This window comes from Diplotaxodon limnothrissa, linkage group LG5, assembly GCF_057381915.1.
Source record: "Diplotaxodon limnothrissa isolate DT_005_m linkage group LG5, D_limnothrissa_male_GT1.1, whole genome shotgun sequence".
Lineage (NCBI taxonomy): Eukaryota > Metazoa > Chordata > Actinopteri > Cichliformes > Cichlidae > Diplotaxodon > Diplotaxodon limnothrissa.
Window position 1 is genome coordinate 29,857,944 of NC_140600.1, and position 25,641 is coordinate 29,883,584.

The 25,641-nt window shown below is 39.1% G+C and overlaps 1 protein-coding gene across 1 annotated transcript in view; it reads left to right on the forward strand.

The window, feature by feature from the left end:
* The window catches only part of ripor3 (RIPOR family member 3), a 52,605-nt gene that overhangs the window by 13,770 nt on the left and 13,194 nt on the right, over positions 1 to 25,641 (forward strand). Inside the window, exons 3-12 of the mRNA XM_085354488.1 lie at positions 13,674 to 13,772; positions 17,359 to 17,514; positions 17,984 to 18,062; positions 18,162 to 18,185; positions 18,313 to 18,366; positions 18,706 to 18,855; positions 22,254 to 22,317; positions 22,429 to 22,472; positions 23,277 to 23,402; positions 25,189 to 25,334. Coding sequence (XP_085210614.1) covers positions 13,675 to 13,772; positions 17,359 to 17,514; positions 17,984 to 18,062; positions 18,162 to 18,185; positions 18,313 to 18,366; positions 18,706 to 18,855; positions 22,254 to 22,317; positions 22,429 to 22,472; positions 23,277 to 23,402; positions 25,189 to 25,334 — 941 coding nt within the window. The 5' untranslated portion in view covers position 13,674. The remainder of the gene's footprint in view (positions 1 to 13,673; positions 13,773 to 17,358; positions 17,515 to 17,983; positions 18,063 to 18,161; positions 18,186 to 18,312; positions 18,367 to 18,705; positions 18,856 to 22,253; positions 22,318 to 22,428; positions 22,473 to 23,276; positions 23,403 to 25,188; positions 25,335 to 25,641) is intronic.

Below are 25,641 nucleotides of genomic sequence, written 5' to 3' on the forward strand. Positions count from 1 at the left end.
CGTATCAATTATAAAAACCTTGACAATCATAAGATATAAAAGTAGTTCACAAGCATAACGGATAAAAATGTACCAACGCACACCAAGTGTTAACTAGGTGGAAAGGCAAGATAACAAATAAGTCTTCAGCCGTGATTTAAACAGTGGCATAGAGTCAGACGCCCGAATAGCAACAGGAAGGTTGTTACAGCAAACGCGCGGTCACCGTGAGACTTCAGCCGAGAACGAGGTTGCTCCAGAAGAATTTGGGTAGCAGATCTAAGTGCTCTGACAGGAGTGTGTAACCTGAGAAGCTCATTGAGGTAGCTCGGCGCCAAATTATTAATGGTTTTGTAGGTGAAAAGTAATATTTTAAATTGAATACGGTATTTAATTGGAAGCCAGTGCAAGCCAGCAAGAACAGGAGTGATGGAAGAAAACTTCATATTTTATATTATTTCCTGATATAGAAGTTGTGTGTCTTCATCTGTCTTCTTGGTGTCTTCACATAGTGTAGTTTTGTTTTTTAAACACAGAAGACTACAATCAGATTTCTGTTCTTACTGCACTCCTGCAGCAAATAAATATAACTGTATTTTTACTTGTCACAGTGAAAATGAAAACAAAAGAGAAACTCAAGCAGACACTGTAACTGCATCATATAGATAGGATGCCAAACTATCCAACAAAGGTACAAAAAAGAGATCACATCCATCCATCTTCAGAAAGACAAAAGAAGAAACATTAAATTCACTAGCTGGGCCCACGTCCTCAATTTAGGTTTGACAGTGTTTATAGTATTACCTACTATAGTACTATAGTATTACCTACTAGGTGAATGCTCGGACATGAATTAAGCTTCGGTTTGGGGACTGCCAACAGCTCCCGGGCCTGGCAGATCCCCGTGTACTAAATAGGAGTGAAGAATTTAAAGAACTGAGAACAAGGAGGGAGGGAGGGTGGGGCACGTAAACGAGAATGAACAGTTTGCAAAACTGGGAAACCTATATAGATGACAACCGGAATGAGCATGTTTGGAGAACTCTATGCATCCATCCATCCATCCTCTTCCATTTATCCAGTTCAGGGTCACTGGGAGATTGGAGCATATCCCAGATCACCGGTCTGTCACAGGGCTAATGCATGTTGAGAGACACTTGTTACAGGCCTTCGATGGGGTCTGTTTTTAAACTGTTTTTTTTAACAGAAAAGCAGAGACAGGAGACATCAGTTGCGTTCGGTCTGCAGGCTCTTCCTCGTCTGATTTATTAACAGAGTTTAACAACGTCCTTTTCTTTTCATTTAGACACACACATTTCGCTTTTAACAACACAAACATTCAATTAGGTCCATAGCTCAAACCCTTTTGGTTACCTTGCACTCTCACAAGAATAAACTTACAAAATAATCATTGTATATGAACGTCCTTATTTACAATAAATCTGTAACCAATTTTACTGCATTTCAGCATCAAAACATTTCTGTGCAGCACCACTAACACTGCAATTAACCCGCTTATGTCACCTTTATACTTTTCTTATACTTTAACAGATTCAAACAATATATTACATTTGTAACCAATAAACAAAAATATTCTTCCCTTGCTCACAAACAGTTCACAATCATCCACAAACAGTATACATCAGACTATTTACATTTGACACATAAGAACTGGGTAGGTCCTAATCAACTGTAACTTCCAATAATGCCAGGATAAAAGAAGTGTCTAAGAGCTCCATTTGTCACAAAATAAAACAGGTAATAAGACCAGCTGCCTATTTAGACTACGAGTGAAATGGCGGCTGCCATTACAAATGGCGGTATAGTTAGCTTTCTCTCAATCAGTGAAAACACACTCTCTCACAACATTTGCGGTCTTTAAACTAAGACAGAAAAAGGTTTCTTGCCTTTATATGTACATTGTGGTGAGCAAACTTGAACTACTGACCTGTTTTTTTAACAGAAAAGCAGAGACAGGAGACATCAGTTGCGTTCGGTCTGCAGGCTCTTCCTCGTCTGAGGCCGAGACGCGTTGCAACAGCCTATCGCACTCACCACTATCTCCCCCTTGTGGCAATGCCACGCAATTACATTGTCCATAACGCTAAATGAAAAGTGCAATACCACCATAAAATCAGGTCTTTTACATCAAAAACAATTCACAACAAAATTACAATTGTGACCATACACTTGTGGGCGTCACACACTCATATTCATGCCTGTGGCCGATTTCGAATCTAAAGTACCGTTATGTGATATTTTGTTTGATCAAACATGTTACTGTGGTGACCTGTCCAGAGTGTACCCGACCTCTCCCCCTGTGGGAGGCAGGATAGGCTCCGGCCTCTTCCAGTGGAAGAAAATGGATGGATGGATGTTACTGTGTCAGGCGTGGCAGTAATGCAGCAATTAGTTGCCTCCTCTCAAAAGGACAGTTCTGGGTTTGAGTGTAGCGGCTAGGTGATACATCTGTGTGGTGTTTTTATGTTCTCCTGGAGTCTGTGGGTTTCCTCCCGCAATCCAAAGACATGCTTGTTAGATTGGCAGACTGTGCCCAGGGTGTTGCCTCAAATGAAATACATAATGTATTTAGGCTGGATTTAGTTGTCTCCTATTGATTAATCATTTCCATATGAAAACATCTGAAATACAACAGATCACTGGGTTTCATAATAATTTTTTGCCCATGTTTTACTGCACTGTGGAAACAAACATTGTCTTCAAACCTTTATTTCATAAGCAACATATTTTTGAACTATCTTCCTGAAAGGTTGTTTTTTAATAATTAGCTGGTATTTTTTATGTCAATATGTAATAAATTCAGTGTTTTAAAAAGTTTAATGTACTTTGGCTCTAATTAAAAGAATTACGAACTTTCTAGTTGAATTTCAGTTTTTAATGGGGACAAAAAAAAAGAGACTTTGTGAAATGGGATGTGTGAAAAATACTCAACAACCAATTTTTTTATTTTGTGTAAAGTTTGTTTCACGTTCTTAGGTATAAGTTGTAGTTTACAGTTAAATCCAAAACATTCAATCAAGAGTAATGCTTGTAGATAAATTAGCAGGAAAATGCAGGGTAAATAAGGCAAAATGTTGTCACGACTTTCTACTAGTATTTCCCAACTGAGTATTTTACCCCCACTGACCCCCTCGTTAATATGTGTCGCCATCTCTCTTTCCTAACATGCCCATCCCTCCTCTGCTCTGCAGACTCTCTAACTCTAAACAGTTTGACACTTTGACAGAGCAGACTGTTAGCTGATGTCCAGCTCCGTGCTAATTCACTCACTTTTAAAAACAATGGTTCAAATGACCTGAAAACAGAAACCTCAGCATGTGGTATGGACACGAGGGACTGATTCTGCTAAATGATTAGAAAATTAGTCACCGGCAATCGTAGCACTGCGATGCTTTTAGATGTTTATGTTATTCAGACTCCTCGCCAGGGAAATGGCTACACACCAAAACAGAAAAGTGTGACATATTTACCCTGACATAATTCTCTCTTCCTTTGTTCTCCACCCTCTGATTATAATGGGACAATTTATGATGTCTCAAGCCAAAAATTCCCCATGTGGATGAGTCGGCCAGAAAACAACCAGATAAGTCGATTTTGCAAGCAGGAATTACTCAAGACTCGATTATTAAGTTCACAATTAGGTGGTTTCTAATGGGAATGGGAATCATTGCCTGTAAAATGTATGCTGTAGATGGAGGGGAACTCGGCACCCATGGAGCATTAAGTTTTCTAATGTGTGAATATTTGCAAAACTAAACCTGATCAGGTAGTTTTTATACCTACAGCAAACCAGAGCACTCCACCGGTTTATCTGATCAGTTATCTGAAGTGGAGACACACCCATCTGCATGTAGAAACCAGGAAAAGATATGATAAATTTTTCTGTGAGGACAGATTATTGTGATAGTTTAGTGCTTCCTCTTTCTCCTAAAACCATAGGATCATGCTTGGCATCAGAGTGTACCCAAAATGTTTTGTGAAGAGCACAGAAAGATAAACAGTGGGGGATATTGTGTTTATACTGTGCTAGTTTGCTTTGCCCGTTGGTGGCTGGGTTCTTTTTTCTTTACAGAAAAAAAAAAATTTTTCCCCAAGTGGATGTGGGAAAAATGCTTCATTTTGTTTTTATTCTGTAACGTCTTTATTCTCTAACATCCAGTTCACCACTCCATCACAGGGAGAACACAAGGAGTCAGACAATCATTCATGCTCACATCCCCAGTATCAGACCACACTGTTTTGGGTTTTGCCACAGCACGGTGTAGATGTTCGAGGAGCTGCAGCAGTCTGCAGCAGCACAGCACTCATTACATTACTGAAGCTTACAGGAGACAGAGTAGGTTAAACACCCAGCAGCTACGCTTGCTATTTTAGGAATGTCATGAGCTAACAGTGTGTACGCATGTGCACCTCCATCCAGAACAACATAGTTCTTCACCCTGGGGGACATGAGTCATCTCTGACCTCTGACCCCTTCAAAAAGAGCCAGCCAATTACATTTCAGCTGGAAATGAGCCAGTAGTGTCAACCAGTGTCAGTGATGATCTAAAACCAGACATAAACAGCTTAAGTATTAGCAAATGTTTCAATTTAAATAGAAGATAATTAAATGTTTCAAATCCCATCACACTATCTTTTTTCTCATCTTGCTGAAGAATCTCTTTCATCTGCTGATTTATCACAACTAACTGCACTAACACAACATTCACAGATTCGTAGGTTTGCTCTCGAGAAGATAAATGATTCTTTGTGGTTCTTGTTTACTTGGAAATTGGATGAAAATCCCCGAGGAGCATTCAAAGTAATTTAAAGCGCTCCTCTAATTATCACGGATTATATCTGAGCCAGAGACTGTTGGGAGTTAGCAGAGGGCGGGGAAAATGATGGAAATATATATTTCTATATAAGAAAGACAATTAGAAATAAAATAAATAAATAAAGCTAAACAAAATAAAGAGGGCAGAATGGAAGAGTAAAACTAGAAAACATGTTTTCTCTAATGACTAATGCACAAGAGACAAGACAAGGACTGAACAGGAGAAAACAGAAACCCGCACACTCAGAGGAATTACTGACAGAGACTTCCAGGCACAGACCCAGGATTCAAAGGAGTTAGGAGGCCCACGGGCCAGAGTCTTTAACAAGTTTAAAGTGACTGTTAATATTTCTTCTTAGAAAATTAATGAAAGGGCAGCAGTGAGATGGAAACTAACCAGAAAGAGGTCTCTAAACAAAAGGCTTAAAGTTTTGCAAAGGTAAGATTCAATTCGTTAAAAAACTTACGTGAATGACTGCAATGTTTGCAGTGATGTGCATGTGTGGCTTCTTGTAGGTTATAGTAGGTATGCACCTCAGCTGTATTCAAAAGTCATTCTGGAAAACACTGAGAGCTTATTTTGTTGTGTTTGAATAAGAAATTGTCAAAAACTATAAGTTTGTTTGTTTATTTACCTTTTCTAAATAAAATTTGGCTCACGTGGTTAGAAGACAGTTTGCCATGGAATCGCTCTCCTTGTCCTCATCACTCGACCAAAGTAAACTTGAAAGGCCCTCAGTTACACCCATTCAATAGTCTAAATTAAAAAGTTTGTTGAGATGCTGACACAGTGAGTCAGCATCTCAACAAAATTCAGCACCACAGTCAGAAATCTCTAAATGCCAGAGGGTGCATTTTAATAACAGATATTGCATCGTCTCAGTGCTGGGATGGAAGCATGTCCATGTCATGTGTTGCAAAATCTGTGGAGCTACAGAAGAGGTTCTGCCAGAGAACCTCCTCTAATACCGCATGCACCCCGACATCCTGCAACTGTAAGTGATGGTTGCAAAAAATTAGCAAATGCAATTCAAATTCCGCTTTTTAGGCCTCCTGAGAAAGAATGTGTTCATAGGATGAGACATGCCTATGGTCCCATAACTCTTCAGGATTTCCTATACATCCCTTACAAACGTGTCCTATCGATGGCGCTCGCTTTTTTCAGTGTGATCGACAAAAGTAACAGAAGACTACAAAGCCAAACCCGAGTGAATGTGGAAGTGGAAATGAGCTTAATTACGGCGAGCAGAATGAGAGTGATTACCAGTGAGCACCAACCACACTTAAAACACGCTGTCAAACAACCACACCCTGCAGGGGAGGAAGAGAAAGAAGGAAATTAAATCCTTCTGAGGTTTGCATGCAGTTTGGAACTCTCTCTGTGTGTGTGTGTGTGTGTGTGTGTGTGTGTGTGTGTGTGTGTGTGTGTGTGTGTGTGTGTGTTTGGCATGGTCACAGAGCTGTTAGCTTGCAGCAGACCCTCACAAGGGGCCTGCACATCATGTGTGGTAGAAGACACGCACATATACACACAAGCAGACACATTATGTGTTCACATCCACACACACTTAAAAACATACAAAACATACAAAGGCCCCAACCTCCCACCTTCACACTGCATGGGACCCAGTAAACCACTTGCAGGTCACAGCAAACTTTTTAAGACCAGATGGCACCCCAGCCTGGTCAGATATGCTCAGATACCACACACACACACACACACACACACACACACACACACACACACACACACACACACATTTCTCCCCCTTTGTTCCCCTTCAAATTGTCTTATCTGTTGAGGAATGTCTCTCCCTCATTTCTCATTCAAATCACATTCCAGACATAATTTATTCTTTGTTCTTTTCTTGAGTACAAAACAAAACAAAACAAAACCCAAGCCTTTAATTACAGCATTTTCTTTCTTATTTGATTAATATAATTTTCCACTGTTCTCAGTTTCATTTGCTCAAGTTGTTCCAATAATTCATTTTTCAATCACAGTGAAACGTGTAGATTTTGATTCCCAACAACAGCTCCAGCAGCTGCAGTCAGTGGCCTGCACCGCCTCCAGCTAACAAGCAGCTAATTAATCATTGAAGAAATCACTGGTGTGAGGCCTGGCTGAATGGAAACAGAAAGGATTTAAAACTGATCATAAAATAAATAAACAAAATAAGAGTGCAAATAATGTAATTTCATGAATAAAAACTACAGATGAGAAATAAATTGGGCTTGTTTGTGTTTTTTACAAAAGAATAATGTGGGCGAGGCTGATTAGCTAACTTGATAACAACTTGGGTTTCACGCATTCATGGGCACTGTATTTATATTCTGTAGGAGCAAAAGTGATTAGAAAATCATACGCTGGGGAAAAAAATCTACAGTTTACCCAAGAGATAAGAAAGAAACAGCGAGGTTGTTGTCGCACGCAGCTCCTCATGACACAGGTCAGTCACTTTGTATTTCAGGTTTGATGCAGCTCATTTACCACAGCTACATGAACACAGCTATCCAAACACAATAAAGTATAATTAACATTTGAGTTTAAGTTTCAAGCAGATTGGATCACAGTAGCAAACTGATAATAATAAATGATAACTGATAATAATAAATTATAAATTATTTATAATAATATAATTATAATAATAAATTATTTATAATAATAAACCAACTAGAATATCCATTTAATCTCTACTGCTTATCCAATTCAGGGTTGCAGGGGGCTGCAGCCGATCTCTATCTGTCTTAGGGCAAGAGGCAGGGTACACACTGGACAGGTCACCAGTCTATCATGGGGCGAACACATAGAGATGACTACTCACACGTAGAATCATCAGTTAACCTAACACTAACTGCATATCTTTGAACACTCCAGGCGCCGGCCTTGTGCTGAATTGAACTCAGGATCTTCTTTCTGTGAGGCAACAGTGCTAACCGGTACCGTGCTGCCATTAACTAACTGGCTATAATATTATTATTTTTAATGTTTTAATTAAACCTCTGCTTCAACATTAAAACTTTTTGTTTTGGAACAGCGGTCGTGAACGTACAAGTAACAAAGGTGGTCAAGCACACAAATGAATGCCTCATTATTTTTAATCTTTAAGCTGTAGAGCAAAATGTTCAGTTTCGTTTAATCGGCATCAGTTTTTTGTTTGATTTATTTTATGTGCTAATTACAATTACAGATGTGTCGTGGTTAACACATTTGGTTGAAGTGAAAGGTTGTTGGTTTGACTCCAGCTGGAGACACAAATCCTTCAGCATAAACCTCTGCCAAAACAAACATGTGAAGCTACCTGCTATAGCGATCTTTTGTTGCAGGAAAGTATTTTACAAGAAAATACAAATTTTTATGGGTGAATGTGTTTTATGTGTCCACATGGGAGCAACAACTGTAGAGAAATGATTCAGCAAGAGGTTCTGCTAGAAAGTATTACTACATATAACGCCCATCCTGTGTCCACGTCCTTAATGGAGTTGAACATTTGCCCTGTCGGGTGGCCGCATTTTGCCTGTCAGAGAACTGTCTTTCTTGTTCCTCTTGCTGCTAAAGTAGGGAGTAGAGGTGAAAAATAAGGACCTAGCAGGCTGGCCCATACTCACAATTACTACTGACTAAAAAGCACAGCAAGGTGCACATGCAGCTTTATAAATCAGACAGGAAGAATGCGCATTCATATTTCTGTCTCAGCTTTGGTCATGAATCTGCACAGTTTTATGTGTCACAATTTGTTTCCACAGACTGGATCTGAACTTTTTCCAAAAACTTTAAAAGTCTTCTCGTGGATGTCCAATAAAAATGCAGTTTTATTGTCATGTGGAATGTAGAATTACTGTCTAACATCGCTCTCAGTATGCCAGATTTCTGTTTGTCAAACAGGCCACTTTCAGCCATCTAAGGGTAAATCTCAGGCTCGAAATAAGTTTTAAAATTAAGAATAACATGTGCAGTCAGAGCATACGAAGTAGGCCAGAGGGTCAGATGTAGCTTCTTACTCTTCTTCTACTCTGGCTCTACTTAGGCTCTTTCTCACTGTAAACACTTAGAGTCTATGTATCGCTTAAACTGGCAGTTACAACATCCAGCAGCCTCAGCTGTTCATGTCAGTGCGACCCGGATCCCTTTAAGCAGCACATTTACAGAAGTTCAGGGTGTGTCAGGATTTTAAACATTGTTAAAGGGGATCTGGGACATTTCTTGTCTGTGTGATTTTTATATTCTCCACAGATGTTCAGCATTTAACTGGTTTTTTGGGATGTATCATATTACGCCGTTTAGAATTATAACTCTTCTTCGGCCTCTAGTTTTCTTTTTCCAACAATGATCTAATATTCCGTTTTTGTTTCTTGTTTAAGTTTCATTATGCTTCACTGTGCATTATCTTTTACTATCACAACCCTGCGTCCTCCCCTCTGTAAGTCTGTCTTTTTCTGCCGCACATGTGGTTGATGTTTGGTGGTTCGAAAGAGATCAAATTTAAAGTTTAGAAAAAGTAAAAAATGCAATTTAATCAGACTAATCTGAAGGTTTTTAAAGATGATTTTTGTGCTCTTTACTAATGTTGCGTGCTCAGCCAGCTGCTGTAACAGAGCAGACAGGTGGAGAAAGGTGTAGTATGTGACTACTGAAACAAACTTTTTGCTTATGCTCGGTGTGTGTCACATTCTTTGCCTGTAACAGCTGGTTAATGTGGCATTCAGCCAGAGTATATAATTCTGCTTCAAACTGAGAAATGACAAACACTCTCCATTTGTCATTTCTTAAAGCATCCACTCAGCTGTCTGTTTCTTAAAATGAGCTTTAAAAATAGAAAGAAGAACAAAGCTTCGGTTTATAGTAACTGTACAGCAGTGCAATATGGCCCTTCAAATGCTAATGTAGAGTCTTAGCATAGCAGCAATTTTTATTTTTATTTTTTTACATTCATACAGTGTCAAAAATCCACCAAAAATAATGTGCACGTGCATATCTTCCTACTTCATGTAGTACATCTTTTCCAACTCATTTATTTCAGCAGTTATTGCATATTTGTTAACAACTTAAACAGTCTTTAAAGGCTTCGTAGGCATTGTGTGTTGCTTTTCTTTGCTCCTTTGCTTTCCTGTTGGTCAGTTTATTCACAGATATGAACTGTATGTGTATTGCTTCAGTTTTAACCCCAGACTGTTTGCCTCCATTCGTCGTCGCTCCATTTGTGTAACTTGGTGTCTCGCTGCGCTTCATTCTCCACTCCTCATCCCCTGTGTCACCTCCTTATGTTTTTTACTGCATGTTGTTCTGTGAGTTATGGTTTCGGGTTTTGTTTGTTACTAGTCTTCCCAGTTTAGGTTTATGTTTAGTTCTGTCCTCGCCTTTGTTATTTTAAACCTTCTACAATAAAGCTCCCTCGCATCACAGCAAGTGCCTGCATTTTGGGTCCTTTCACACAAACACCACACGACTGCTGCCGCAGCCGTGACATGAAGTTCATTTGTAAAACAAATTAATACTTCTGTTTAAAGCCGACCTTTTATACTTTTTTTTATTTTCTGTCATACCTATCTGGTCATAGTGTTGAATGAGCAAATCAAACATGCCGAAAGTTTTAAATAATGAAGCATTGAAATCTGCTTTAGTAGAGTCCAAGGACAAAACGAGAGCTATAATAAGCATAATTGGCCCACTTCAAGCCGCTGCATGTTGTTGAGCTGTCTAACCTTGAGGATTACCTTAAGGACAGATTTAGATTTAAGAGGCTAGAAACATGTACTGAAAAATATTATCCTTGTAAAACAAAAGACACTTCAACTTCCTCTACAGGGAAAAACCAAGTGTGTGTATATATGTGTGTGTGCATATGTGTGTGTGTGTGTCTTGGCTAACTTTGGTTCATAATGATCAGACCTGGATTTCCTATCCCCATCTGTTAAGTTTGGTTGCTCGGTGACTCTGTTGATGTTGGCATCAGGACCACAGTGTGAGTTTCACATTCTGGGTCAGGACTCCAAAGTGGGTTAATCTGACCTACTTACATTGGCAGGGTTCAGTATTTCTACCATACTATTGGTTCAAACCCTTGCCACAGGGTGCCAAACTTAGTGTGGATGAGCTTGATTTAGTTTTATGAAGTTTTGATCTCCCATACCTCCAGTATTGTTGCACGTGCTCTTTTCCAAGTGTTTTAAATGCATGAAACATTTAAAATTCACACTCCGGCTTATACGGTGACCCCGAGAGGACAAGTGCACTTGTCCTGCAAAAGCACCCAAAACACAACAGAATGATTTTTTAAGCCAAAAGAAGAAGAAAAAAAATGATACAGCAAAATAGTAGAGCTCCTGGGGACACAATAAAAGGGCGGGTCAGTGAGAGAAGGGGCAGAAAATGTGAAGAGACTGTAACTGAGACAGACTGAAATGAAGTGGAGGGTTCATCTGTGTCACTTTCGCAGGTGTTCTGTCACATTTTTGTGTTAACAAAAACACTTCTGTTGTGTTTGTGATTTTTTTTTCTTTATCTTTTGCAGTGTTTTTCTATTTCCTGGTGTTTTCTTAAGCTGCAGTGTGCTCGACCTCTCAGGGCCACCAAAGAGGCTGAAGTATAAAAACATTCAAAAAATATTCAGTATTCACCCACAAATGCTGACTTTAAGTACTTTAATTATATCATACACTCAGTTTCTAGTGAGCATGTTTTCTTTCATGATTAATTATTTGAATAAATAAACCTAAAGCTGCATTTGACTCAAAACTATGGCTTCATATTTTTGAGGGATGAAGAATAATTTTTTGAGATAATCACATTAGCACATGCATAAGATCCAGCATTTTATGATAATAGTATCACATCTTAGACACGCTGAAACAGCCGGATGCTTGTAGTTAAGGAGGTACAGTGTGTCATCCACTAATATGATGATTAGCATTTTGCCCCTGTGATGCATCCATCCGTGTATGATGGAAGTCCTGTTTGTGTGTGTAAAATAAAAAAAGAGTGTATAAATATATGTTTGTGTGACTGAAGCAACAATGACTCAAAAATTTGGCTGAATGTAAATCTCCATCTAAAAGTGCATAAACAAAACATGATAACGTTCAACAGATCAGTTCAGCAAAGTCGGATAAAAGGGGCAATTCAGCTCTACCTTATCAAATTTGGGTTGTTGGTAATAATAAAGTTCAGCCAAACATCTTTGTGGTTTATTAACATGCTGAATAAGGAGGTTTGCACAATCATACACAGATCATTGCATAAAGGCTGTTTAGAAGAAACGGCTAATGGTAAAAATATAGTCATGTTGTTGTTTTAGCTTTAACTAGACTCGCTATTTGAACCACATGAAAGAGCCTGAGCAGATGGCATCCAGACTGTGTGTTTACACACAGTACTCTTCTATAAAACCGACTGACCTTTTCACTTTGTCAGCCTTTATTTTCCTGGTGATGCAGCTATAAACATTTTCATAGACATCAGCACTGCGACGCGACACTACTAAGGAAACACAGGGAGAGCCTAACACACAGCAATGAGGGACAACGCGACACTGACACAGAGAAAAACAGGGCTTAAATACACCGGGGAATAACGAGGGAATCAGACACAGAAGGAGAGCACAGCTGGGGAAAATCAGAACTGACGAGACAAGGAAGCAAAGCAGGATACACTAACATGAGACACAGACCTTCAAAGTAAAACACGAAGTATAACACTGAGACGCAAACTTAACATGGTGGAGACAGAGCAACTAAGAAACACAGAGACGTAACCATACGGCAGAGAACTCTAAGAACCAAAAGACTAGAGATGATCAATAATACACAGAGAGAAATACTAAGCATGGAACACAAGAAACTAGACTCGAGGGAGTAACAAAAGACCAATGATGAGAACATAATTCACAGTACAAAGTGACAAAAAAACAAAACAACCATCAAACAAACAAACACACACCCCACAGGAAACTCAAAACACTTCAATCAAAAACCCAGGACCGTGACAAAAAAAACAATCAGGATCAAAACAAAAAAAGGCACTGAAAAACCAAAGCCAAATTTTTCTGTCAGGAGTGCAAAACAAAATAATTGTTTTGTTTTTTTCTGCTTTTTTTTTCATAAAACATTGCATTTAAAATGTACTAATGTTAATTTAACGCCATTGTGGCATAAACCTTATATTGAATGGTGCACACTGTAAGTTATTGATTTTATTTCCATTTTCTGAGATTGTTCAACCCGAATCTACGGTGTGTGGGCGAGCCAACAGACCAACGCTGCCATACTTGGAGTATAGTGAATATATAAGCGTCCTCCATCTGCAGTTTGTGCACATATTTGTGGGTCCGGTTCAAGATGTTCTTTGGTTAATTTGTCCCACAGATGTCGGTGCTCTGTTTCCTGTTTTGGATTGTCTGAGAGTAAGGGTGGTCTTGTTGATTTAAATGTTCGCGTGAGTGACTGTGGAAATAAAGAACATCAATTTAAAATTAACAAAGAAAAAGGAGGAAATATTTCTTTTTAATTCAAGTGACTTAAGATATTCAGTTTTTTTGGCTTTAACAAACAGTCTTACACATCCAGTTACTAATATAAAGAGTAAACAGTGACAGATCCTTTCTCAAGCAAACGTCTGTTTGGTCTCAGCTCTTGTCGCTTGTTTGGTTTGATCTTGTTTCCAATCATTTCTGTTATAATTCTACTTCCAACATTAGCGTGGTTGATTTCTTGTATCGTAGACCTCATGTGATTGATTTTGTGACTCACCATTATTTAGGATTAACTTGGAAATATAAAGTGGTAATATTTGAGGGTTTGGGATATCTTTTGTTAGCACGTGTCTCCTCATTGGCTAAAACACCTCTTATTTACTCTGCAGGATGTCAGTGAAGCTGCGATTTGACTCTCCCTCAGATGGAGGCCTGATCCACAGAAGCCGCTCCTTCACTGGATTCTCTTCTCTGACTGGTCGACAGAGGTGAATGACACTTTCCTATTGTTTCAACCAATAAGAAAGAAATCTGTGTAATAACGACTAACACTGGTTTACAATTTAGTCTTAAACAACTAGTAAGAACTAATTGGGTCCTGTTATCTAAGTGGATCTTCCAAAGGATGTCCAAAACATTCGCTCACTCTCAGATATTTATGCCAGTTTTAAAGAAGTTAGCAACTGTTTATTTAACAAAAGAAAAGGTTTTTGGTAAAGATATCAGAAATGCTCCCTTTCCTCTCTCATCTGGCTGCAGGGGTGTGTCTGTCTGGGTTTGACTGGCAGAGAAATAGTCAACAAATGTGTGGTGTAGCTACATATCATGGGCAGACAGTGTGTAATTAGTGTTATTTTTTTAAAGAGCAAAAACCACAGGGGCGTCTAAACTCTGTTAAGTGTCATGTAGAGGTATTGGTGCTGCTAAATGTGCTGTAGCTATAAAGTACAAGTGTTAGGATTTAACTACTGAACTGGCGAACTCTAAAGCAGAATACTGGGAGAATCACACTGTTTAGCAGGAAGGTCAAACGATGCAGTGACAGATCAAGGACGTAGCTGGAGCACAGGGAGAAAACGGGGGGAGACTGGCAGAGAAGGCAATCTTTAAATGTCAGACAATCTGGTGAGGGGTGGGTGTGAGAGCTGGTGTTTGAATGCAGCAAGTGATTAGTCGATTGTCTTCAGGTGTGTCTGCAGCGCCAGTAGAAAGCCACAACTGTTGAAAGGAAGCACAGATGTAAGAATAGAGATGGGAAAGTTGAGGGAAGGGTGTGGTTACAGAGATGACAATAGACAGAAGGACGAGCAAGTGGATGCTACAGGTGCACATTTTGTGAATGTTACGAGTAGTTTGGCCACTTTAACCAGCCCTGGTTTGTCCCTCGTGTTTATTAGCATGCGTTGAGCTCATCAGTGTGAGCATTTATTTGGTTTAACGATAAATAGCCAGCCATAAGGCAGCTTAAAGGACAAGTCTGTTTAAGGACTCGCTTGTTTTACTTTTGGTCTCTCTCTCCCTCCCTGTTGGTCTTCTTGTCTCGTCCTCCTCTGGGAAGAGTCTCCACCTTTTCTTCCCTGCCAGCAGCCAGCTCGTTTTCTCGGGAGACTTCATGTCAAGCAGCAGACGGAATTATGGAAACACCAGTGTTGCCATTATCAACATTCACTATATCATTATGAATTGATGTAAAGAAATCCTCAGTCAGGGGGAAAAATCCTGACATTGCATTATGAAATAATGTTTTATCAATAAAATTTAGACATTAAGTGAGTGTGACGAGGATCACGTTAAGTAGAAAAAGTTTTATAAAACCGAGTGTCAGCAGTGTGAAGCCCGAGGTTTTGACTTGTACAGATACTGATCTCATTATGTGAAACACTGAGTCTGAATCTCTGTAAAAGAAAAACGTGCCGCTGTCTAAAACAAAACAAACAGAAGTTTGTTGGGAGAAAAATGTCTGAGGAATTGTTTCGATTCTCATAGCTGTCAGGATAAATGGGAAGAAAAAGAATTTTAACTTTGTGATTTTACAGATATTAACTTTGATACTGTGATCATGTTATAAATCATCCCTCTGTTGAACTGTTTTTCTCCATATAGTGAAACAATGAATGAGAGAAAATAAAAACGTCACGTTGTGTGGAGGGAATTCCCTTCACCCTCAGACAAGTCTGTTCTCCGCTGATGGGCAGGCAGTGAAAGCACCACAGACTTTCAGATGTTATTTGCGAATGAAAGAAGACAGAGTGATAAACACCCAGATGAAAACTGTCAGTCCCCCAGAGAGGCCGAGAACAAAATGTTGTGTTAAAAAAAGAAAGCAAGCAGCATTCCACTTCTCTGTGTGTGTGTGGCTGTTTATACTCTATACACACAACACAAACATCCACACATTTTTCCATCCTAAACACACATCCCCCATCCGATTCTCCATAAATCTTTTTTTGTATTCACCATAGTGCACAGCAAACATATCAAATGTTTAAATTCAGAAATTGGACCCAAAAAAATAGCCATGTTTACCACTGTGCATCCCCTCTTCTTTTAACAACAGTCTATAAATGTGTGGGAACTGAGGAGACCAGCTGGTGGAGAGGAATGGCGCCCATCTGGTCTGATAGACGTTTCTTTCTGCTCAACAGTCTAGACTGCAGGCAGCCCAGTTCAGCACCTAGGCTCTTCTTCTGCAGAGTCATGCTGTATGCAGTTTGTTTGCGATTGTCTTCCTGAAGCATGAAAAGCCTGCCTAAAAAGATGTCGGTTGGATGGGAGCATATATTCATTTCTGAATTATGGATTAAACCTTGATTCTTTTTTTTCCCCAGTCATTATGTTGTAGATTTGCTGCTGTACTTTTGGTCATTGTCCTGTTGCATGGCCCTGTTGCAGCTAAGCTTTAGCCTGAGACAAATGGCCCCTCATTTGACTCTGAAATAGTTTAATATACAGAGGACTTGGCCGTCGACTTTGAGACTGTAATATGCGCAGGTCCTGTGCCTGGAAAACAAGTCAGAATCATCCATCACTGTGCCTGATTGTTGGTATGAAGCAGTTGCACTGATATGCTGTATTTGGTTTTTGCCAATCATGGTGCTGTGGATTATGGCCAAACATCTGTTAGTCACATCTATCCAAAGAACATTGATCCTGATGTCTCTGTGATTGGGTCGGATGCAGCTTTGCAAAGCTATGTTAACCTAGCTCTTCCCTGAGTGTTGCACGGTCTGACTTTGGGGTGAATTTACTGGGACATCCATTCCTGTCTTGAATGCTTTCTTTCTCACAGTACAATGATGAACTTCAAAGTGTTTGGAAATAGACTTAATCCTTTTCCAGAATGATGGACTGAAACAGTTGCTTCTTATTTAAGATCAGTGTTGATCTATCCTCCTTGGTATTGTATTCACTCACACTTGGATCACTACTTAACCTCCTAATTCCTACGCAACCTGTAAGGGTGTCCTTTTTCACACACTGCTGCGCCCATTTTGGCTACGTTTTTATTAAATAAATAATGACACGGTGTAATATGTCATACTTTGAGGCTTGTATTTACTTAATTCTAAGACCGGCTAAGATTACTATTTATTATGTCCTGATCTATAAAAACCTTAGACTTGAAACTGGGTGTGTTTTCTTGTTACCATGTTCATGGTCATTCACAAACTTGACATTTTATTTATTGCACAGACAGTCCTGAATCATATGGACCACATTTGAGTGTGTGGGGTTTCCTCTGTATCAGACAAAAAACAGGTGGTAAACCTACACTGGTCCAGACTTTATGCTGGAGGGCCTTATAACACACTCCCACTAAAGGCTACCTGCTTGGATCCACACTTAATGTGGATTGTAGGGGCTGGATTAGATTTGGGCCAAAGACAGGAGTGTTAATATACAGGGAACTACATGGGAACAGATTTTACTGATGAACACAGTTGAAAATAAAGAGGTAGGAATATAAAAAAAACTCCAACAAGCTCTTTTTGATAACAATTTATGTAACTACAGATTCTGATTTACCCTGTAAAAATGTTGTTATGACTATTCATTCACTTTCTCTGTTTTTAGGACGTCTTCTGTTCGTAACTCTCTTCGCGTCAAAGCCATGACGGGAAATAAAGCCAGCAGGGCGCCCGTCTCCCCCCGCAGAAGTTCAGGCGCTATCTGGTCTCTGCAGCCGGAGCAGGTCGGCAGGGTTTTTCAGGCACTACGCAAAGGACTCAAGTATGTGTAGTACTGCTGAACTTAAACAAGTATCCCACTAAACATTAAAGTACAAGCAGGCAGTGACGTACCCAGTGCTATAATACTAAACTTGTCCATGTCTCTGTAGTGTTTTAGTGTTGCAGCTGGTCAGCGCGAGGCTTGTTTCCACCTCCTTACATTTATTTACTTGAGTGGTTCCAAATCTGTGGTTTGACCCTTCAAAAGTCCACAAGATGAATAGGAGGCAGTCACATTTATGATTAATGATCCTTTAACAGAGTAAAATTGGTTGAGTTTTGATATTTAGTTTAATTTTTGCAAAGAATATTTTACGCTGTCAGTAAATGTAGCTGTACTTTTCACATCTGCTGCTACATGCAGTAGATGTTTGGTAGTCCCGAGTTGGAATTTCTCAGCTGATATCTGGCAGGTAAAGTTTGTTCATCTTCATAAAATGTTACTTTTAATTGTGTGTTTCTCTCTTCAGGGACTACCTGGAGGGTCACCAAGCTGAGATGGACTTCCTGTCTTCACAGCAGAGAGAGACGAAAAGAAACTCGAGACTGGTGAGGAGGGAGAGAGGAAGAAAGTCTGTGTGTACAAAAATGTGTGCGCCTGGTGATGACAACAGTGCTGATGGTAATTATACTTTTCTGTATTTTCAGGCCTTTCTTTACGATCTGGAGAAGGTAATGTGTTTTCATTTTTTCCTTTTAAGCAAGATCTTATTTTAAGTTATTTAATTTGAATGGATAAGTGATAATAAATGTTTCTCAAGCTTTCAAAGCTCAATATGTTTTTTTCTGTTTTTTACAGGAGATCAGGTCTTTGGAGAGATATATACGACGATTAGAATTTCAAATCAGTAAGGTAAAATTTTGGATTTTAGACTGGTTTTTCTCGGCTGTAGTTGAGGTTGATAAAAAATCTACTAAAGCCTTTGTTTTGTAGAAAAGAGTCTAACTCCATGCAAGCCTGGTGATTATCTTTCTGTCAGTTACTCAGATGTATTTCTATGGTATGAATTCACTAAACTATTACTCAAAAGCTTTTAAAAGCAGCAGATGAGCCACCCCTGTCGCACAGGGAGACACTTTGTGCTGCACACTGATTAACCACCAGTCTAATCCGTTATGTAAAAGAGGGGAAAAATGTTGATGATGATGTTTGTTGATGTTGTTACTCTTCATCTGTTCCATGCCTCTGCAGGTAGAGGAGCTGTATGAGACATATTGTATTCAGTGGAGATTGTGTCAGGGAGCGGTCAACATGAAGAGAGCCTTTTCACTGTCCCAGTCCACCAGAGCCTCCAGAGAGAGTCTGCTGGAGCTCAACCGCAACCACAGACACAGCCTGCAGGTAGGATCAGTGACATTTTGGAAAAGTATTTTTGGAAAATCACAAATGTTCTTTGAAGTTTCTAAAAGTTCAAACTAGCTAGAGATGATGTTGCACAAAAAAGGGTATTCATGCCTCGTTTGTTTGTTTGTTTTGACAGTTGTCCATGTTCTAGGCACATTGTGTGTAGATTTTTTTTTTTTTATTACACCAGACAATATTTATTCTTCCTCTCTGGCACCTACTGTAGGCAGCAGTCTAGCTTACCATGTGCATTCAAACCTCCCAGAGAGAATCTGTAAACTGGACTGTTTTTGAGACGTACTCACAGCCAAAGTGGCAACCACATATCCATCATGTCCGAGGAGCGCAGTGGCAAAATAAGCCTTTGAATGGTCATAAAGTTTCCAAATCAAATATTCTGACATGTGAGTGATGGTACTGCAGTGATTCTTCTGGTTGCAGCTGCAGGATAAGGGCCATTAAAAGACAGCTGTAGACTCATTCATGCCCTCTGTCGATCTGTGGTTTCTCTTTTTCATAGATTCAGCTTCAAACATGTGCCCACATCTTCTTTTTCTCAGCTCCTCACAAACTTTTCTTACTTTCCTGTTTTTTCTTTTCATCATTTCACCCTCAGTGTTTTTGATATCACATCTTTTTTTTTTTTAAACTCTCCTCTGGTCTTACACACACACACACACACACACACACACACACACACACACACACACCAACCAGATCTTATAAAGATTAACTTATATATGAATGGTGTGCTCATCATTTGTTTGTATACACGGTTGCATGCATGCCTATGTACCGTCCAGCATATACGTTCTTACTTCTCCTTCTATTTGACCTGCACTCAACAAAAGATGTTCAGAGTCTGAAGTTTCTTTAAAGTTAAAATCTCTGACCTCTGCTAAGAGGTTTTTCAGAACTGAACACTCTACTTGGATGAGAGGTGATAACTTAAAGCTCACCTTGACTTAATCCTACAAAGCTTGAATAACCTCATTTACTGAGAATCTTAGGCCACTGATGTTCTTTTCTCCAATAATCATCATCATCCACAAGCTTACTTAAATTTGGGGGTATTATAGGAACAGATGCCTAATTAAGTCAAATACAATAAAAACAACAACAACGAGATTATTAAAATAACAATCATTCCCACTTCTGGGGTGATTCAGAACTTGTGCTTAGGAGTCAATTTCAAAATACAGTTAGCACAACATGTAAATTTCTTGGGTTAAATGTTCTCATGTGTTCTCTGATAGTAGAGGCTGAGATAATAAATACAGTTTTCAGATGTAACAAGATACTTTTCTGTAGGTATTAAGGGCACCACAGCATCACAAACCATTTTACTGCATTTGCCATTGTGATTTTCGCAGGTGAACAGAAACTCCATAGAAGAGCTTTTGTTTTTTTTCTTTCTTTTTAATATCAGCAGCCACTGGAGAATTGTTCTTCTGCACACACAGTTTCTACTGTCCTGGCATATAAGGTCTTGACAGAGTGAGAAGAAAGCCAGTTTTTAAGGATGAAGTCAACTTCCCATAGGAAAGATTAAAGTGTTGTTTTATTACAATTGCAAAAATCTGGGTGTTTGTCTTAAGATTAAGAAAACAGACTGAAGTTTAAGTGGATTGAAGGAGTTAAATGATAAACTGAAGCTGAAACTGCACGCTTGTAATTAATGCTTGCATGCAGGTCACTGTTTTCTAAGAAGACCTTGTTTCCATAATAAAATAAGAGTGAAGTTAAGGCTGTGTAACTTCACTTTTCAAGTCAAATCAAGAACTAAAAATGCCGGCACAATACTAACTCTCTCTTCTTCTTTTTTTCAATTATAAAAGAAGCCTCTTTGGCAGCGTAACACAATAGTAAATTAAATTAGTGACATTGTGTAGGCATCACATAAACATTTTATTTCTCGTTATGTTTGGATTGTGGTGATTGGGGTTTTCCTTCATTTGATCAACTTTTAAACATCCAAACGTGCCCACCGTGCAATCAGACAGACACATGAGAAACAATGTGACCATAATAAATGGAGATCTGGTAAACGATCTGTTGCATGTTACTTGTATGCTGGCCTCATTATTTAAAACTGACCATATTTAATATGGGCAGGCATGCATCTATATTAGGAATGATGTTAAAAAGTCTTCACTACTGATAAATTGGCCACTTGGTCCTCAGTTTTGGTCTGTGCTATGCGAGGAGGCAGTTTCAGCCCACACAGATGACAAAAGTCTGCTCGACACATGCTGCTTCATCTGCTCTTCTTTGTGGTGAAGTCCAGCTCTTAGCCAGAAAGTCAGCATTAAAATGCAAAAGCATAATAATCCTTTAAAGGTTTCCATAGAGAGAGAGCCAGAATAAATCATTAAATGAGCACACTGTTGTTTACTGGGGTCACTGTTCTTTTACAGTTTGTTTCTTCCCTTTAAGTTAAATTATAGTTGTTTTTATTATTTAGACATAATTCATTGCTACTGTAACTGTGGTTAATAGTTAATAAATGGAAGCTAGACAGATGGAGACACAGATGACAATAACATTTAATGTAATTATTATATTTATTTATATAAGAAAATTCATTTGCATGCATGCATACCTACATTAAATTGTGTTTTTCATCATGTATTAAATATTGCGCTACATAGTGTTCGGCTGGCTTACGCTCAGGAGGTAGTGCAGGTCCTCTACTAATCAGTTAGTAGTTTGATTCCTCGCTGCTCCAATCTGCAGCAAAAGCATCCCTGGGCAAGATACTGAACGCCAAGTTGCTCTGTGATGCGTTCAATGGAGTGTGAAAAAGTGATTGAATGAACAGGTGTGAATGAGGCATGTTGTATAAAACGCTTTGACTGCTCCAGTAGAACAGAAAAGTGCTGTACAAGAACCAGGACATTTATGGTGTTCTGTTAGCATATTGCAAAGTGTGTCAACTTTATTGAGATCTCTTTAAAAAAAAATTGAAAAAAAAAACAAAAGAAATGAGACATTTTTACCTCTGGACATGTCACCTGTGTTAGATGTTAAGAGTAAAAACATACTGAGGATTGCTGATGGTTATTTCTTAGTAATGAAGTGCATAAACCTTTCCAAATATTTTAAAGAGATTTGCTTTTGGCTTTTATTGCCGAAATAAATATTGGCTATCCTTAAAATGGTCGTTTCCTGTGAGCTGTGAGCACAGTCAAACCTTCTGTTTGTGAGGAACAGCAAATCAAAAGGTAAGGCAGCTAAGGAGCTAAAACAGCCAGACCAGGTTTCAGAGAGTGGATGACTGGGAAAGCTGAACCATAACCTGATGAACTGTGAGTCATGCAATCTTCTGAGAAAATAGACAAAGAACTGTTAGAGAAGATCTTTTATTTTCTCTGTGTGTTTAAACTTCTCTGCAGGACATGTCAACAATGGAAGGAGAGTTAGAAATCCTGCTAGGAGAGCTACACATTAAAATGAAGGGTGCGAACACACACACACACGCACACATGCTTCCTTCAGAGCCCTGAGCAATTTACAGGTTATCAGTGACACACTATCTCCCAGACATCTAACGTCTGCTTTCACTTGCAGGTCTCATCGGCTTCGCTCGACTTTGTCCAGGAGACCAGTACGAGGTTGGATTTTCTATTTAAAAACCAAGAATTTTCAGCATTTGCATGCAAATAACTTAATGTGCAGGACAAGTGAAAGAAACACCATCTATTGTCTCGTCCTTTCAATCAAGCTTTTAATATTTACATTTTAAGTGTACAGCTGAAAGTTCTTTTATTGTTGATGATAGATAGAATTGAATCATTTTGAAATCTGAATCTCTGCCCTGGGGGGGATGTTTTGTTTTTCTAACACCAACCAACAATAATGTCAACATAATTAATTTTTTTTTTTTTTTTTACAACAACTTCTGGATCTCATCCAGAAATGTTACTTTGGAGTCCCCCAAAGTACTAAAAAAAATTAAAAAAAAAAAGAATTTATATAGAAGATAATTAAAGGACGTTTTTACATTTCTTTTAAAAAAAACTAAAAAAAAATTAAATAAAATAAGATCTCTCTTTATAAGTTCATTTATTTTTGCTGTGCAAAAGTTTAAGAAATGGAAAAAATAAAGCAAACATTTTAAAAATAATGCCATGAAGACTTAATCAATTTAATCTGAAATGCAACAACTATCACTTAGGTTCTTTTTGTTTGTTTGTACTTTGTATTTGTATTTTTATTTGTACTTGTATTTAAATTAACATTTCAAACTATAACGTGCCAAATTTGTTATAAATCCTCCACAAACTACCTGCACTGTCAGGAAAAACAGACAAACTGTGAACTGAACCTTTGGACTCTTAGACCAAAATTACTGACTTGGTTGGTGTTTTATGGTTTCTGGATGATGACGTCGTGTCTTAATGATGTCACATTGACAGGTGTTAGTACGACTGGGCCGCCAGCGATGGAAGATCAGAGGGAGGATTGAATCAGATGATAGTCAGTCATGGGATGAGGAGGAGATGGTCTTCCTCCCACACATTCACCACAACTTTGAGATAAAGGTAATCGGACATGTCTGCAGGTGTACGGCAGTGTAAACACCTATTGCATATTTTTATTCCAGAAATTTGAATACTTCATCTTTTTTGTCCTTTTAGGAATTTTGCTATTACAGTGACCTGTATTTCTTTGGGCTGTAATTTCTTTCCTCTCTGTGTTTGTTTTACTGTTTGTGTAGGGAAAAAAACTTTCTGTGTGTACAGGGAGTGCAGAATTATTAGGCAAGTTGTATTTTTGAGGAATAATGTTATTATTGAACAACAACCATGTTCTCAACGAACCCAAAAAACTCATTAATATCAAAGCTGAATGTTTTTGGAAGTAGTTTTTAGTTTGTTTTTAGTTTTAGCTATTTTAGGGGGATATCTGTGTGTGCAGGTGACTATTACTGTGCATAATTATTAGGCAACTTAACAAAAAACAAATATATACCCATTTCAATTATTTATTTTTACCAGTGAAACCAATATAACATCTCCACATTCACAAATATACATTTCTGACATTCAAAAACAAAACAAAAACAAATCAGCGACCAATATAGCCACCTTTCTTTGCAAGGACACTCAAAAGCCTGCCATCCATGGATTCTGTCAGTGTTTTGATCTGTTCACCATCAACATTGCGTGCAGCAGCAACCACAGCCTCCCAGACACTGTTCAGAGAGGTGTACTGTTTTCCCTTCTTGTAAATCTCACATTTGATGATGGACCACAGGTTCTCAATGGGGTTCAGATCAGGTGAACAAGGTGGCCATGTCATTAGTTTTTCTTCTTTTATACCCTTTCTTGCCAGCCACGCTGTGGAGTACTTGGACGCGTGTGATGGAGCATTGTCCTGCATGAAAATCATGTTTTTCTTGAAGGATGCAGACTTCTTCCTGTACCACTGCTTGAAGAAGGTGTCTTCCAGAAACTGGCAGTAGGACTGGGAGTTGAGCTTGACTCCATCCTCAACCTGAAAAGGCCCCACAAGCTCATCTTTGATGATACCAGCCCAAACCAGTACTCCACCTTGCTGGCGTCTGAGTCGGACTGGAGCTGTCTGCCCTTTACCAATCCAGCCACGGGCCCATCCATCTGGCCCATCAAGACTCACTCTCATTTCATCAGTCCATAAAACCTTAGAAAAACCAGTCTTGAGATATTTCTTGGCCCAGTCTTGACGTTTCAGCTCGTGTGTCTTGTTCAGTGGTGGTCGTCTTTCAGCCTTTCTTACCTTGGCCATGTCTCTGAGTATTGCACACCTTGTGCTTTTGGGCACTCCAGTGATGTTGCAGCTCTGAAATATGGCCAAACTGATGGCAAGTGGCATCTTGGCAGCTGCACGCTTGACTTTTCTCAGTTCATGGGCAGTTATTTTGCGCCTTGGTTTTTCCACACACTTCTTGCGACCCTGTTGACTATTTTGAATGAAACGCTTGATTGTTCGATGATCACGCTTCAGAAGCTTTGCAATTTTGAGACTGCTGCATCCCTCTGCAAGATATCTCACTATTTTTGACTTTTCTGAGCCCGTCAAGTCCTTCTTTTGACCCATTTTGCCAAAGGAAAGGAAGTTGCCTAATAATTATGCACACCTGATATAGGGTGTTGATGTCATTAGACCACACCCCTTCTCATTACAGAGATGCACATCACCTAATATGCTTAATTGGTAGTAGGCTTTCGAGCCTATAAAGCTTGGAGTAAGACAACATGCATGAAGAGGATGATGTGGACAAAATACTCATTTGCCTAATAATTCTGCACTCCCTGTATCTTTAACCAGTGGCATCCTTTGTTTTAGGTGACGGAAGCAAAGGGTTTGAGCTGGCTGCTGGTTGGCATGGTAACGTGTGCAAGCGCAGACTTCTTTGTGGCAAGGCCTCAGGTGATGTTGGTGGACATCACGGAGTTGGGAACCATCAAACTGCAGCTGGAAGTGACCTGGAAGTACGAACGCAGACTTCTTACACACACACATGAAAACAAGATAAAGATCTGATTTGAAACTAACCGATGAGGTGATGACGATGATGACAACTCTGACATGCTGGTATTTCCTCTGCTGTGATAAAGGGTGAAGTGGGAATAACCAAAATTCCAAAAAGGAAATGAGAATAATTGGATGACAGATTGAGGAATTTTAATCTGCAGCATAAAAAATATTAAAGTTTTAGCTGAACTTTTGTCCTGACCTCTCCATCATGGCTCCACTTTTTGTCCTGCTGCTGGTGTAGATATCATGTTCCATGAGACA